This window comes from Neodiprion pinetum, chromosome 3 (genome assembly GCF_021155775.2).
Source record: "Neodiprion pinetum isolate iyNeoPine1 chromosome 3, iyNeoPine1.2, whole genome shotgun sequence".
Lineage (NCBI taxonomy): Eukaryota > Metazoa > Arthropoda > Insecta > Hymenoptera > Diprionidae > Neodiprion > Neodiprion pinetum.
The window spans coordinates 43231905-43249781 of record NC_060234.1 but is presented as its reverse complement, the minus strand read 5'-3'; the positions used below and the strand labels follow the sequence as shown (position 1 = coordinate 43249781).

Sequence of the window (17877 nt, the reverse complement as noted above, 5' to 3'; positions counted from 1 at the left end):
GCTTCCCTATCAAGCATAAGATATATATCGCGAATATTCATAGAAGACGGGACAAGTTTTTAACTCGAGGAACGACAGAGTCATTCAGCACGAAAAATATACTTATCTATATCAGATTTCGCTATGTGGGCAACTATACAATTTCGTACTACATGACCGCGGAATGAAAGCGAGAACTATCATTTAAAGAGGTTTATACTTATAGCTTGCGGTATTACATAAGTCGTGATATGAATAAGTGAAAATACATGTAGAATTATGAAAATAATTTTTTGTTAAATACTTATAATTTATCCAGTGACAACAAAGTGATTGAAATCTTGTTATAGTTATACATGCTATAAACGGCAAATACCAGCTCATAACTGGCTGCAAATCTCCGAAGCATGTCTCTGAGAGCTCCAATTGAAATTACAAACTGTTGAACACAATGTGCGGGATCGTTCCTTTTTTCTCTTGTATATAGTATGTATGGATGTACAGGAGTTTCGGATCAAATTCGACATCTTCGGTTAATAATTCGGATGAAACGCTCCCTGTAATTTCGTAATGGATCAATAAATGGCAGGCACGTGACGTCAGAGGGTGCGCCGAGGGTGCGGCGGCTCTTATTCCCGACCAGACGATACCTACCTATGTTATATCCATGTATGTCCACGCGTCTGTGCAATTGTAAGCCATGATGGACTTGGAGTAAAATCTATTTTCGATGGGTTGAAAAATACAATTCAGAGAGTACAATTTACAGGATCTCAACTTTTTATTACCAATTACAACACGTACATTACAGGCATGGTCGTTTCGTTCAATTTTGGTAAATCTATGCAATCCTTTTGCGATTCCAGGATGAGGACCGGTACGCTAATCACTGATTCACAACAATACACGAGATGTAACGAACAGATACGTTATCTCTTAATTGAGCTGATTGAAGATCTGTAACAATGATCAACAGATACCTTACATAACGACCAACAAAATACCTACATATTTTCTGCTGGAAATCTGTCGTAAAATAAGTTTCTCGTTATAGGTATGGACACAAACTGAATTTTTCACAGAGACTATCACTCATTGAGCCAAGCAATCCAATAAATAAATTTGGCAAATAGCAGCGCATTGTAATTTTCATTTGAATATTTTCCGTATCCTGAGAAATCTAAATATACCGCGAGAAATTGTTTAGTTTCTGTGTTACCGATCGATTATCGAATTTTGTCCCAAATCGACGTTGCCTTCAGTCGTTAAGATAGGAAGCCCAAATAGATCGTCTTCATGATATCGTCCCAGTTTTAACAATTTTGTCGGAGAGGGACTGCAGAGGCACGCAACCTGGCGAAGAAATTTCGAACGAAACGGGCGTGTACGCTGGGTGCGTCATAAGTTGAGGAATTTTTCTCTCTGTCTTTATTGACATCAGCCATCTTAGCTCACAGTGCGTAGGATTACTAAAGCCCTGTACCCGTGACGTACGTACAGTTATTCAAGAAATTATTTAACACACGATGTGTCTGACGATTAAAAATTGTTTAATTTTCAGTATTTCAATTATATGACACAATCGAACTGAGCTGATCTATAAAATCCTCTAACAAGCGGTAAAAAAAACGGTCTGTCAGACACGGAGGGACTATTTCAAAATAGCTCGTATACGTACTCCACTACGTTCTGCGGCCCGATGCGTCCCTATTCAACAAACCTGTTTCGTAGCTATCGTGTTGTATTGTAGAAGTTGTGAGTTGTTTACGTGCCCAGCCCACAGTCGTGGAAAAAAGAGTTTTTTTCGCCGATTTCTCAGTGTTCCGCTTAACGATATCCTGGCGTTACAGCTTCCGCAGTTATAACCCAGGGAATCTTTCACACTAATATCATCCGCATTTCGCTGGTGAGTCTGTACAATTTTTTTTCCACATATCCCTTTAATTATTTGACATATGACGAGGAGTGCACCGGGGGCATTATAGTAGGTACTACGTTCGAGCTGCGGCTTTCGAACCTGCCGCATTTACCGTTTTGTCATTTAACTATACAACGTTCGATAATTATGCTTTACGGAAAGTTTCATCGTTTCAGTTTCTCTATATTCGATTTTCAAAAATCTGCACAGCCAAAGGGCAACTTCAAGAACCGGTTTAAATATGTTCGCTATTCATTCATTCAGACGCGCTCATTCGTTCGATATTTGAACGTATGTACCGTTTAACTACCTTTGTTGACACTATTCACTGGCGGTATACTTAAAATGTAATTAGGTACGTAAGATTTTCTGGATTTTAAAGGTCTCTCAGTATTATCGGTCTTGTTATTATCTCTCATGCTAGAAACTGTGCTGTAAAATTCCCGTTCATATACATATACTTTCATATCGGCTCCACGCATCGCGTGTAATTCTATTGGATGATCTTTAGTCGAAAAATGAACAGTTTGTGTATTTTTTCCATAGCTTCGTTGAAGTATACGAAAATGTTCCCGATGTTTAGATAGTACATCTTTTATGGTTCCGAAGTTGTAATGTATACCTTATTGTTAGTTGTATGCACGCGTTTCAAAGGAAAGTGTATAATTTATGGACACCCCCATAAATATTAGTGAAAATTGATTCTGCCTGTCACATCATACAAACGGCATTTTATCTTTGGATATATGTTATAGATTCTATAAACCTTCGCTTAACCAACTTGCAAGAGGTGTTGCATATGTATATATGCACACACACGTCGATGAACGACACTGATCAATTCATTCCGCAGTACCTATTATTACTATTATTATTATTATTATACCAATTTCACGTCCCAATTGCAGGTTACTTTAAGCGATTGCAAGAAGAGAAAAGTATAATATGTACAATCGTAACGGTTATAGTCATTTCTTTCTTCGTTTCACTCATCAATAAACCGATTGGTATTGATGGAAGTCAATGATTCATCCATAGCGTGTGTATAAATTGAAAACAGAGCACCGTCAATTCACTCATAATTTTACTATTCAAGAGCGAATCTCTGCATAGGTTTAAGGTACATACATAACCGATATAAGGAAAAGGTGTAGTCCAGTTTCGAGTGTTCGTAGTCGCCTCATTCCGTTCAATTAATATTTAACAACGACGCTAAATTAACCTTGTTCGGTAATTTGAACCGTCAAATAATAAGGATCGTATCTCGCAAGCTTTCCTGCGGTATGTGATGTCTTATATGTATAATATAACGCTATGCCAAATGCGGGATTTTATTTTACTTATTCTTCGTTCGATAAACGTTTTACAAGCGGAAAATACGTGTACGCACTTTCGAATTTTCCCGCACATCTCTTCGCACCTGCAACTGCGAATCTCCAATTAGGGGATATATGTTGTTTACCTTTTAGTAACGAGAAACGTGCAAGACAAATCGGTGACATCCATTTCGTCGAACGATTCTATAACCGCTAACTGGAGTGTGAATATTAAATAAGTTTTGAATTTCGTTTCTTTTTCTAAAGAAATATCTCGCCACAGCTTATCAATACAAAAGAATATAATGAAACGTGCCGTACGTGGGTGTAACAAAAACACGCAACACACACGTAGAGACGGACTGTTTTCTAGCGCCTAATCGGCTTCTGCTACTATAATACCACTGTCGCAAGAGTTTGTTTCGAGATCTTAGGGATAACGGGAGTGATAAGGTGAAGCCTCAAGCATGCAGCTATGCTGTTATAAGGAATTCTACCCTCGTCGATAGACTACACCCTATTTGCTGCCAAACTGACACACACCCGAAGCACTTCGTTCCCATTTTGTTTCGAATATAGGTTTCGGTTGACACGGAATTAAAAATTATAACGTAATTTTGGAGTATTGTATTATCTGGTTAGCCAACAAGTGCAATTTTACTCGTTTCGTCGGCTTTGTACCGATCTCGAACTCAAGCCAATATCGCCGTGTATTGATGAGTATGTTTTTATTGATTCAAGATGATGCATGTCGAGGTACCTACACGTAGTAGAATATAGTAAAAGCACGTGTTACGAACCTAAATATATATGTATACACGTACGATATGTATGTAGATCAAACCTTATGACCATCATAATCCAAGCGGAAGGTGAGGCTTGCGCTGTGAGACTCCGCTTTTACGGTTCGTGTATACATATACTTAAGTGTAATAATAACGGGCATGTATACCTATAGATATTAGGGTGGTTCGTATTTGGGTCATGTCGGAATTTCCACGCGTTCACCCCTAAAAAGTAATCGTGTTGTATATGGAAGAAAATCAGGTTGAATCCAAAAAGAATTTTCGTCAAGCAGTCGAATTTTTATATGAAACAATACACGAATTTGATATTTTTTTCAGAAAACTGTTTATTACTTCGAAACTATACATATATTATGAACAAAAAATTTTCTTTACTATTCTGTAGGATATTTAATGCTCTACAAAAAAAGATCTCTTGCAAAATTTTTGTAAATCTTATATGTATCACGTTATTATCCAAAAAATGGCGATAGATTTAAATCGTGATAAATATTAGATATACGAAAATTTTGCAAGAGATCTTTTTTTGCAGAGCATTAAGTTTTTTACAGAATAGGCAAGGGAATTCTTTTTTAAATAATGTATTATAGTTTCAAAGTAATAAAGAGTTTTCTGAAAAAAAATTCAAATTCATGAATTTTTCCAATTAAAAGTTCGACTGCTTGACCGGGCGTGTTAAAGTTATCGGAATTTTTTTTAGATTTGGCCTGTTTTTTTTCTATACAACGTGATTACTGTCCGGTGGTGAGCGCAAAGAAATTCAGACATGATCCTGCAAATAAAAACCACCCTAATAAATATACACGTTCATGTTTTTCGTTTGACGCATTCACGTACGTAGAAATGTTTAGAATGCATTCTCCAAACGTTCGATCGTGAAAATGGCGGTGCGAAGAACGTTAACAGGTGAAAGTTGTTCAACGCTTCTCGACTTATACGCGCCACTGTTGAGAAAACGAATATTCGACTTCTGTGAGAAGACGGTCCTTTGATCGCCGAGTACTTATAAAGTAGCGAAAAAACGGTATCACTCATATAAACTGGAATGTTTTGAGGAATTGTTCTTTAAAATTAGAATCCCTAAAAATTTAGTAAAACCAAGATTCTGATGAGAAAAAGATTAGAGAGAATAGATGCATGAAAAATCTCCGATTTCCATGCATCACGTATTTATATTCGTCATCTTTTCATTGGTTTGTTCGTTTGGAATTAGCCATCCGTTCTCCCCGTTTTCGTTAATTCACGTTATATTACTTCGTATAATCTCTTTCAAAAATTCCTCACAACTTTTTAAGCTGTTGAGAGTTGAAATTGAACCGTTGAACGGTGACGCGACAGGAAGGTGGGCGTGCCGCGATGCCCTTCGTCACACGTTACGCTCGTTTCGAAGCGTACTTTGGTACACCGTCCATGCACCGTACGACACGCTCGTGTCACGTACAATCGCACGCGTAACATCGTCGATACCGATGTACGTATGAATTTACGTACCGCAATCCCCAATAGCGGTAGCTAAAACAGGGAGCCACTTGCGTAGATGTGAAGGAAGCAAGGAACATATCCCGCATTCCATACGACTTCGACCTGGGTCTGACCCCTGCCCCCCGAATTGGGCACGCGATTTTTTATACGATGCTTCTCACTTTGAAAAGCGCTCGGTATTTTTTTTTAGATTTTTTTTTAACTCCATATGAATTTACTACAAATTTTTAAAACGATTTTTATTGATCGATGCAATTCGAGAGTCTGAAAAAACTGAACAATCTTCTGTCGGCATCAAAATTTTTAAGCTTAGAGCCGGAGCGGAGTGATTTTTTCTTCGTACTGTTTCAAGCTTATTCCTAAAACAAAAACACGTTAAAAAAAATTAGAAACGCAAATTATTTTACCATGGATGGCTGCTGAAAGATTTTCATATGTCACATCGGATTTTTAAAAAAATTTTGAGATATCTTTGTTTTTACCACGATCTTCAAAATGTTACAAGGTAAAAAAAATTTGCAAATAACAAACTGGTTCCAAAAAATTGTCTATAATTTTCTAACATTTGATGTGACATATGAAAAAGTTTCCGCAACCATCCATGGTAAACGAATCTCGCTTCTAATTTTCTTAACTTTTTTTTTCGAAAAAAACTTGTAAACTTAAAAAAGGCTTATAAGCTCAAAAATTTTGAGAACTGACAACAATCATGTAAAAGGTCACGGGTCCAATCCGAGAGGTCAAGAGTCAGACCCAGGTCAAAGCGATATGGAATGCCCTATATATAATAGGTATATATACCTAGGTAGGTGCAGTTTATTCTTGCAAAGAGCCAACGGTACGTACACCGATTACTGTACAATGTCGGTACTAACTAGGTAGGTATTGAGTTGCTGTATACCTGTTTAACAATGTTCAGGTACTGGGTACACCTTATTAAGAGTGTGGTTTCGGAGTAAAAGCTGCGGGAATGGGTAGAATTGCCGACTTTAAATGTCTCGTGTACGTTAAATAAGGATTTAAATCACCCTTTTATCAACCCTTTTCTTTTTAACGACGGGAAGTCAGAATAGTGTTTTATGTTTTCGCCACAACACTAGTTGATTTGCAGCGCAGGTGCGTCTGACGATGAAAATCTCTTGGTGACAAAACCTGCAATATTTATTCGCGTCGCTCTGATACGTGTAGCGGTAAAACATGAGGCGTACGCTCGATTGATTCGATCGCCGATTAGACTTTTGCATCGTGAACTTCAATTATTATTACTAACATTGTCTTTTACATTTGCTAATAATGATATACTACTCATATAATTATATATGCGAGACATGAAGAGTCCTCGGTAACGAAAATCATTGTTCGATGCGTATATCAGACGTCCGATCAAAAATTACTCATTGGCAGATTCATATCTGAGGGGGATGAAGCAAGGATTTATTCTTTTTTTTTTTCTTTTCTATCTTATATATAGAAATTCAGTAATTTTTCAAATTTATTGTCTACCGATAATCACACTTTTTCCATTCGCTTTAAAGAACAATTATGATCTATAATTTAAAAAATCAGTTGTACGAATTATGATACTCCGAATACGTTCGTCGAATCTTATATATATATATATCATTAGATATTTATCATTAGGTGTTTCGTCGTGGATAAATCTGTGTAAATCATTTCGATCCACCACCCCATTGACGTAGTACGTCTTCTGATTATATTTGCACTCGATTGAACGTACCGACATATTTTTATCCTAGACGCATTTAAGTGGCGTCGTGACGTCGCGGCGTCGTCGCCGTTTTCTGTTATATCGACCAAACAACCCCTGCGAGTATACCATGTATATGCACTCAACTATTGTATGCTCTCAACTTCGTCTCGACGAGTAAAAGTTCCCCAACTCGATGATGGCGTATAACGTACAAATGACATTGTAAAACTCTGAAAAACTTTTATACGAAACTATTGTTTTGTTCTTACGGATTAATCGATGACCTTCCTTAAAACACCCATCCGGCTGTGAAGTTTGCTGAGATATTGTAATGATGCATCTTTGGAGAAATTCGTTGCCATACGACTTTAAGATTACTTTAAATTCAGTAAACTGTTAATATTATAGCATCAACAAATTCAGATTTTGAAAATTCAAACTCTTCAGGTATTCTAAAGGTGCAAAGTAGTTTAATTTTTGTTACGTTTCGACACGTTAACTTGACTAACTTCACCCTCCCAATCATTTTACAAAAAATATTCCCCTACTCTTTCTGTGAGTAATATGCCAATATTTATAACACTGCGAAGTGAAGCTGATCATGGTAAAAAAAAAAAAAAAAGAAGAAGAAACAGAAAAAATAAAGTCATGCCGAAAATGTCGGAAATAGGTATGACAGTGCCTTGTCAATGCCTTATTTCAGATTTGCGTATAAATGACGAACCCGGATAGGAAAAAAGGAAAAATGCTACATACACAAATACAAAAACACGCGTACGCAATTCACTCACACTTGTTCCAAGAGACTTATTCAATTATTGACGTTTCCGGTCACACAGAGAATTCAATGTTGTGAGTCTCGCGGCAGGTAAAATCAGTAGTTTTCATGTATAACGGCTGCACCTGCGTTACACAGTTTTTGACAATTGATCAGGTATAGGTGTATCACCTACGATACGGCGTAAAACTTGTGAAATTTCACCGTCGGTACATATACTCAGAATCGGCAAACTTGTACATTCAGGATCGCATTATAAGAGGAAAATTTTATCAAACGTTTATTATAGCCGATCTCGTCACCGATTGTATTATCTGACCGCACTTCCTTTACCGTCAAACAATAAAATGTCCATTTAAATTTTGTCCAGTTTATACTAATTTAAAAGGACTGAAGCTATTCCAAACTAGTAAATAAAACTTTTAAAATATTTATGATGCACGTTGTAAGAAATTTTCGACGGCCAATTTTTCGTATGCTTCCCGTTAGAGATGACTCTCCTTTACTCCCCATATTAGTATTGACCCCCATATTGTAGCTACTCGTTCGCTGCGAAGGTGCACATTTATCTTGTACCTATTATCAGGAAATTCCTAATCGTTAGATACAGGTCAGGTAACTTTATAAGAAACGTCGTAAGATGGAATTTAATTCTAGCGTCATATTTAAACACCGTAACGCCGAGCGATCAATTTCCGTACGTTCGGGCCGTGATATGTATGTACATACGTACCTAATTGTAAGATCTAATTACTCTACTCGCCACTTGAGGCCGGTGTTATTTATAAACCCGGCACAGCTTTGATACAACGTTGGATACAAATATACATTAACTGGCTTCCTTTTTCGATCTATGTATTTATATAAACTTATCGATCGATGCAATTATTGCATAAAATCGTTTACCTATACGTATAATATAAGTTTTATTTTTGCATGGTATAGGATTTTCAAAAAATTTGTAATTTTTATAACGTTAGTTTCACTGTCAAATCACTTTTTCTTTATCGCAAAAATGATTGAGGAGCAATAATGCGTTAGTATAAATAAAGTATCTGATTAAAAGAAAAGGTCTGACAATCTGCGTATAAATCTTGATGGTTAATTTTTTTATTTCTGTCTAATAATTTCTAAGTGGGTCAATACTGTTTCAGATTTGATGTATTCAAAAATCGACGGCATGTTAATTATTTATTTCATCCTCTTACCATGATGTCAAGTTTTTCGTCTTATTGTAAATCAGTTAAGCCTGTATTGTACATCGATATTGTATACATACATTGATATTGTACATATACAACAGTAAAATACCGAGGTGCTACTATTTGTCAATTGTGACAATGCTTTCTGAGCGAAAGGCGTGATAGTCGAGATATTGTTAATTTAATCTAACCGCAGATTTCAATTATCGTTAGAAAAACTGAAATTCTTAAAATCAACGATCGGCTGCAATAATCGTTGTGTAGTTGTGTAACTCTGTCTGCATTGTTGTGGAATAACTGCTGACCGTAAGTTTTTACGCTTGCGTAAGAATCAACAGACAAACCTCAACTGCAGTGAAAATAATCCGTCTCAAACGGGACGAGTATTTTTAATTTGCGTATCAGTAGTCGAATCACTTGCAGATCTCCTCGCGTTACATCAACGCGACGTGTCTAACGGATCGACGGAAGATTCGAATCATATTGAAGTTAGTAGCGATTTTCGAAGTAAACCGTAATAGAACAAAACACACTCACGTTTCACTAAAATAGTGATTTTTTTCTCCAATGTTTCGTTACGGGCAACGTTTACTAACTTCAACCTCGTGGATTCGACGGATCCGCGATCTTTACTTAACCTAAACACTTTTTTGTATACACCATAGTATCCAATCTTGATTTTCGTTTTTTACGATCTTCTCGACATACACTGCGTATTAAGTAATTGTCAAGTATATGAAACAGGGGTAAAATTTTCTGACTAATCTATTGCCGCTATTTATTTTAGGGAATTATTCTCACATTGTGAGAAATAAAAAAGCAAATTATGAAAAAAAACAAATATCAATTTTTCAAACACGTCAACAACATTTCAAAATCTTTACTCAAATAAAGGCATTTTGAGTAAATATTTTCATTTTAAAGCAAACGAGTTAAAACTGCACTCTCGTCATTTCACTCTTTGCACATTATACCTACGTATAGCCTCCTGACACACGTATGTGCGACATGCATTATACCCAGGAGTGACATTATACGTGTATTATATGCCTGACTCTCTGCTTACGGCGTTGATGAGGTAATGTCCGTTATTGGTCCGATGACGCTATCGTTCTTACTAACAAGCCGATATACGACTAGCTTAGGCTATCTTCCTACTTTAGGCTATTTATTGCATACATTTCTGCCATGATAAAGTTTCTATTTTTGTAATTTTTTCATCTTGTTTCTCCGTCGGAAGGACTGGGCGGAATTTTCCTTTCAGGCGCACTCAAATAGAAGAGCAAACAAATAACTGACCCATGGGGTGAACGGCAAAGTATGACTAATTTAGCGTTATCATAATTTCTTTCTTTCTTTCTTTCCGGACGTACATTGAATGATAATTTGGTCGTGAACTGTAAAAACCCCGTGAATATCGGTCTCAATGTTGTAAATATATTCTCGCCGGAAGTTGTAGGTAATTTATTTGCACATGCGAATAACTGTGGAACTAATTATAATATATAATACCTTTTTGCATATCGCGCGATTTTTCCCATAATATTAATTCGAGCATCGTTAATGTCCGAAGAGGAATTGCGGCTTGTGTTTAAGTTAGGAAATAATATGACATAAATTTTGAGCACGTTAAGGGAAATAAACTGAATTTTCTACAGTCAGCAAATAATTAGCTCTGCGCGTAAATAATTCGTAAACAATTGTAAAGGTTGTCGCATTCGTGTTCTAATTCAAATCTGGTAATCGATTTCTGCTTGGTAAATAACTTACCGTTTTCTTCAGGTTGTGCTGATTTTAACATGCGCCCAGTAATGTGCTTATACTAAAAATCGCCATACAAGTATGTTAAAGAAAAAAGTGATATATTTAGGCAGAAGAAACCGATTATATTTTATATGCCTCTAAATGTGCAATTTTTACGTTAAAAAGAACCCTTGAAATCGAACTACAGCAGATGCAATATGTGCATGATAATGCTAACACCTCGGCTAATACAGTCTTCTTTGGGTTGAACCTCGTTATAACTTGTGTATACCAATTGCCCCTTGCCACTTGCCACTTGGCGCTTGGAGCTTGGCACTTGCTACTTGTGAATTGCTCACAGCCCAATTTACTATCTTACAATTCATTTTTTTCACCTTGCTGGGCTCCTAATTTCCTTTCTATTCACGACATGTATATGTACGTGATATTTGCATTCATTAAAGTGCCTTTTATCACTCAATTCTGATTAGAGGTGTGGTCATTGCAAATTGCAACTGTTGCAACTTGAACCTCATAGGCAACATTATTTCTCTCCTATTTTGGCGAAATAGAACAATTTTACCACACACATTGACAAAAGATGACAATTCAGATTTCTTATTCTTCTGTTGATATTTGAAGAAAGATTTTAATAATAAAACTCAACCTTTCAAATATGAGTACCTATATTTTTGAGGGTGCTCTCAGGATTTTGCATTGCATAAAATTACGTGAGATTAAAATGAAAATCGTTTTAGTTTACAGGTAGAGACATATATAGACATCTAATGCAGATTTACTTTTTCCAGATAATACTGGGCACGCGATGCCGGAAGAACCTAAATCAGGTGGCAGTGTGGCGGAGGCGTCAGCGGCTGAAAATGGAACCAGGACAAGCTCGCCTAGCAAAAGTCCCTCTAACAAAGGAAAAACTGTCTTGGCCAGAATAACTCTTCTTGATGGCACTGTCAAAGATTTCCCGATTGAGGTAACCGAGCTTTCGATGCATATGTTTTTTATGGCGACAGACTAAATTCCATGACTCGTCGCTTTTAACTCGCTCAATTTGGATCGCATTTTAATTTTCAACATTTTACAGAGAAAGGCTAGAGGCCAAGAGCTTCTTGACAAAATATGCCAAAGTATGAACTTGTTGGAAAAAGATTACTTTGGTCTGATATATGCTGACCGGCACGACCCGAGGAACTGGCTGGATCTTGACAAGAGGATTGGTAAATTCATCAAAAGTGCGTGTAATTTAATGCCTCGTTTATATCTAATCTCTGCACGATTTACTTCACTACATACATGATAATATATACTTTCTTTATGTTATTTTTCTCTCTTGAATTAAAATCTTGCAATATTAATGATGATTAGTTTAACATTGAAATAATCTTTGTAGATGAACCGTGGAAGTTCAATTTCGAAGTGAAATTCTACCCGCCAGACCCTGCTCAGCTCCAAGAAGATATAACTCGCTATCAGTTATGTTTGCAAATAAGAAACGATATCGTCACAGGTCGTCTGCCCTGTTCGTTTGTCACTCACGCTTTGCTGGGCTCTTACCTTGTGCAATCCGAAGTAGGAGACTATGACCCTGACGAGCACAAAAGAACTTATCTAAACGAATTCAAATTTGCTCCAAATCAAACTCCCGAACTTGTTGAAAAAGTGATGGATCTCCACAAAACACACAAGTAAGTTGTTTCAAGTTCATTTGGATATAATATGCAACTCAATCTTTCTTCCTTTGCTAATTCTTACAGTTCGTTATCGTTTAATTTAATCTACTTTTCTATTTACTACCCAAATCAAACTTTTCAGAGGTCAGACTCCGGCAGAGGCCGAACTTCATTACCTTGAGAATGCGAAGAAGTTAGCTATGTACGGTGTAGATCTCCATCCTGCGAAGGACTCAGAAGGTGTAGACATAATGTTGGGTGTCTGTTCCTCTGGTCTACTCGTTCACAGGGACCGTTTGAGAATAAACAGATTTGCATGGCCGAAAATATTGAAAATTTCGTACAAGAGGCACAATTTTTACATAAAAATTCGACCGGGAGAATTTGAACAATTCGAATCTACCATTGGCTTCAAATTGGCCAATCATAGAGCTGCCAAAAAATTGTGGAAAGTCTGCGTCGAACATCATACTTTCTTTAGGTAATTTTTACAAACTTTATAATATTCTATATCGGCTTCATTTTTTAATATTCTTTATTCTCAGGTTGATGAGCCCTGAACCGACTCAAAAACTTGGACTCTTCCCACGTCTTGGATCTCGCTTCCGTTACTCAGGAAGAACTCACTATGAGACTAAGAAAACTCCTATTGAAAGACAACCGCCGCAGTTTGAGAGATCTCTTAGTGGGCGACGGCTGACATCTCGCAGTATGGATGGTAAGAATTCAAAGTATTACAGCCTGAAAATGACAGTCAAAATTTGGTTTTACACTCGCTTAATCATCTCGACATTTCGTGGCGGGAATACGAGATGCAATTTTTGTTTGAAAATTCCTATTTTGCAAGCCTTATTATGTCTTAAATTATTCCCACAATATTTCTCTTACGTTGTTTGACTCCCCCCTCATTCTAAGTTACCTTCATAACGCAGTACACTTTGTTGAGCCAATTTTGACACTTTTTCTGTAGCCTTGGGTGGACCAAGGCCTGTTGAGACTTATGGATCGGAGCCCAGCAAGAGACATACCATGATGAGCTACGAACCTGAAACGATACCTGATCTTGAATATATTGAACAACGGCCGAGTCCTATAAAGAAGAAAAAGGAAAAGGTAAGAATATCATAAGGTGTACGCATTTTACCTCGCTGCAATTTCTGAATTACAATTAGTTTCGAGGGTGTAACTATAAAATTAATGTGGTCCAATCGTTTTATTTATTTAATATTTTTTCCCACAACGGCATACGTACCGACGGATTTTTTTTGGATTGATCGCAGAGAAAGAGATAGAACATTAATTTTGTGTTTAACAGCAATGGTCAAAGTATGAATGAAGCTGATATTTCATAGCTAGAATAGAATATCATTCTTCTGAAGTGAGAAACTTTGTAGTAAATAGATCATACATATAAATATTACTATTCTAATTGTAGCTCGTTGGTACTAAAATGTGTCACTAAAAATATTTACATTACATCGTGTCACGTAAATTTTCCATTTCAGACTGTTAAGGAAAAATATTTCCCCAATGTATTTCAGCTGGGAAAAAGTGAATTTTAAGTGATATAATTGCAGTTTTCTGACCCATACTTGAACTTTTTTGTCTTTATAGAATTAAAAATTCAACTTCCACGTGAAAAAGATTAATACAGTTTCTGTAGAAGTGAAGACAGAAAAAAAAGCACAATCACTATTATTTCCAAATAAATATACCTGTCCGAGCATCGTACACATTGTAACCTTTGCGTTTTGTTGATAACGTTGGAGAGCATGATAGACATGAAGTGAAGTGATCGCATTTAAGTTGCATGCCACGGCATCAGGCTCACTGCATCATTTACAAATCAGAGTTCCGAATTGAAACAATACTTGACACTGATCAGTTTCTCATTTAAATTCTTATCGATAAACATTTCACGCTTCTAGGATCAATAAAAACATACATGTAGTGGCACCTCATTATCGAAGCATTTACTAATTTCATACCGCTGGTTAATGCGCAGGAATAATATTGAATGTAGGTAAATCATTTAGTTCTAGATTTCATCGTCACTATACAACATTTAGACAACCATTAGATACTAAAATTATGTGAGTGTTAAGGAACTCATTGGTCAACTAACTGTCATGTTCAAAATAGTAAGGAGTTAGTAAACACTAAATGCACAAAATTTGCACACATCATTCCTCAGCATGAGAAGTTACTTCTCCGTGAAATGATTTTTGCTGGCACATTTCTTAGGATTCCTCTTATTTCGGTTATTTTGAAAAAGTTATTCAATGGATCTGTTTTCGATATTCATTGTTTGTAATCGTAGGAAAGGGAATTTCGTGAGCATCAACTTTCAAATGAATTTCTACAAATGGTAGAACTTGAAGTTAGAAAACTTTTAAGGTAGCTACAGTAATACAATCAATTTATGCTCAGAATACAAAGTATATATACATATTTTTACAATCAAATACTTAAATCTTGAAAGTTATTTTTACGCTCATTGATCATCTCCTTTTTTCCAACACAGCTATGCCGTCTTAGAATAAACACTACATCCTACCTATAAATACAAATATAAGCCTCATATTACAGTTCAAACTTCATTGTAACAAACATATTACTTCGAACCTCAAATGAAACCCCATTCCCATTCACAACTCGATCATTTAAAAAAAGGTCCTACAGATTTCAGGGCAGGATTTATTACGTTTAGTTTTGTTCGCAACTATATGAATAAGCTTCATTGTGGCTGCAATTGAGCCAAATTCACTAACAATAAGAGAAAATAGCGAATAGATCAAAAGTTATTCCAATTTCCACTTCTAAATAGCAAATTAGTAATATTGATTTCTAATCAAACCTGCCCCGTCTCTAGAACCTTAGTCATGATAAATAACTGACACGTAACTAACACCGATAGCTAACACGAAAGACAAGTGCTGGAACCACTTCAGCCAGCAGTAACAGCAGTCTGGAAGGAGAGTACGACGCTGAAGGTGGGAAAAAGGTATAAAAAACCATAATCGCCTCATCATTGCACTACCTCATTATTGTGCATACATATATGTATATACGTCTATGTATTATTGATGTGCTTACATGTAATTATTTGGTGTCTGTCGATTTATTTATGCATGCTTATAAATTTCTATTTCCTTACAGCGTTGGCCAACTTTCAACGTAACATTGTCATACTTACCCAGCTTGCTGTCTGGTACTTTTATCATATTTCTTTTAGATCCACTTTTCAGGTATGCGCACGCATGTGTGATGCACACACAGGTATAAAATTTGGAACCGATTATTTAATTCTATTTAGATGTACATAATCGTGTGTTCATACATACATGTATATTGTATAATCCAAAATTTGTTGATACTTCATTACAGGTGTTGCTTAAAAAAATCTTTTCTATCGCAACTGAATTAGCACGAAATTACGAAATGGCAAGAGAATATCCTATAGTGCTACCAAGCTTAGAGTAAAATTAGTACAGCTTATTGCATGATGTCCTCTGTGATTGTGTCGCTCTAATTGTAGAAACCAATTGGGGGTATCGCGGTTCTTCCTCCTGGCGGCTTGTCCAAGAAGAAGAAGGACAAGCAGAATGAAAATGAGAAAGAAAACCGCAACGACTTCAATAACTCTGACTTAATAAACGAAAGTGCACTGCTTGACACTAGCAGCGAAAAGTCACCTACTAAAAAGGAGCCTAAAAAAAAAGAGAAGGAAACACCCGAAAAACGCGACAAGGAAAAGAAGGAAAAAATCAAGGTAAGTTTCTTACGGAGTAACGAGCAAATAGAATTTTGATAGAGTGATATGATATCGCTGTACGGAAGTAGAGAGAGAATAAATTTAGGATAATTGTATAGCAAACTGATAAGATTTGAAATGCGTTTAAAATCAAACGACCATACCTTATTAACGATATTTCAAAGAAATGGTCAAGTGGATGTTATTATGTTGAATGTAATTCATCACAAAGTACGTCTTGTCACAGTAACTCGCATGCAGTTTCATTAATTTCCGTCAGAGTTAGATTATTATAGTTGAAATACACATTCGATAGATTTTCATTCCTCCTATTCAGATTTGTATGTTGGAACACCAGCATTTGGCGCTGACACTAACTCGCTAGATCCGGTAGAAACTAGGTATTCAGAAAATACTGGTGAATGTAAATTTTGTTTAATGTATTATACATATACATACCTTGGCAGAGCATATTTCACACTGATTCCTTTTGCATTTACTACCATGGATAGAAACAGTCCAAACATATTTTCGAATTATTTGTATACCTATGAGAAATACTATTCTAAGGATTATTTAATAATTACACTTATGGCGGTGGAGGCTCTTTGTTACGCTGGATTGGGTCATGTCTTACTAACGTCTCAGCACGTAAAAATTAAAAACTCTGTATCAAGTCAAAGTCTCGTGCAATCGGGTGTACCCCAGGATCCCATCTAAGGCCGCTGCTGTTTTTAATTTTTATTAATGATATTGGGCAGGAGATTTAAATTTAAATTTAACCGACGACCTCAAAATTTGTTAAACTAACAATTCACAAATAGTTACCGTCCGACTCTAGAGCAATCTTAACGGCATCTCTCATTGGTGCAGTGCTAATGAGCTTAGTTTCAATGTGAGAAGTCATCGGTCACATCTTTTTTTTTTTTAGGCCGGAGGGTTTTAATACGGATTATCTACTTGACGACTTACCATTGACCCGTGTTGTTGTTGTCAAAGATTGCAGGGAACTGTTTGATAGTCGCCTCAATTTTAACGCTCATCTGCTATGTGTTAGAGATAAAGCACTACAGGAGCTTTACTTTGCTTTTACACCGACGCTATTTTGCTTTTTAAAATTTTCAACAACATGGTTGACTATGTTGAACTTGTTGGTAGTTTTAATTTCCATGTTCCGGACAGGCTTCTCAGGGGGTATGATGAGCAGTTCTCAACTGCAAGTTACCCTGGGAATTTTGGCTGTAGGTCGGTGACAGGAAGACTTACCGCGCTTTGAACATAAACTACAAATGGTTCAAACTATTTGGTTGCACAATAGCGTCCTTTAAAACTAATTACAAACTTGCTTACTTTCGGCTGATGTCGCGATTATTCTCGTTGCTATTCGGAGTTTACCTCTTCATAGATATAAGAAAGAAAATCATGAAATGGAGATTTTTGTGTTTGTGTAATGTATATTATTGTTTGTGGTGTAAGAAATTGTCCGTAAAAATATAAATAAAA

At 36.3% G+C, this 17877-nt stretch overlaps 1 protein-coding gene across 5 annotated transcripts in view; it reads left to right on the top strand.

Annotated features, from left to right (window-relative positions):
• Nucleotides 1–1392: 1392 nt before the first annotated feature.
• cora (erythrocyte membrane protein band 4.1 like coracle) overlaps nt 1393–17877 on the top strand; it is a 27839-nt gene continuing 11354 nt past the window's right edge. For 3 of the 5 annotated variants that reach the window (XM_046619161.2, XM_046619160.2, XM_046619156.2), the window contains exons 1-9: nt 1746–1885; nt 11745–11923; nt 12035–12182; nt 12341–12635; nt 12763–13101; nt 13166–13338; nt 13591–13733; nt 15538–15624; nt 16159–16392. In XM_046619161.2, coding sequence (XP_046475117.1) covers nt 11762–11923; nt 12035–12182; nt 12341–12635; nt 12763–13101; nt 13166–13338; nt 13591–13733; nt 15538–15624; nt 16159–16392 — 1581 coding nt within the window. In that variant the 5' untranslated portion in view covers nt 1746–1885; nt 11745–11761. Of the gene's footprint in view, nt 1470–1745; nt 1886–11744; nt 11924–12034; nt 12183–12340; nt 12636–12762; nt 13102–13165; nt 13339–13590; nt 13734–15537; nt 15625–16158; nt 16393–17877 lie in introns of those variants that run through there. The other 2 variants (XM_046619157.2, XM_046619158.2) reach the window with 2 other exon arrangements.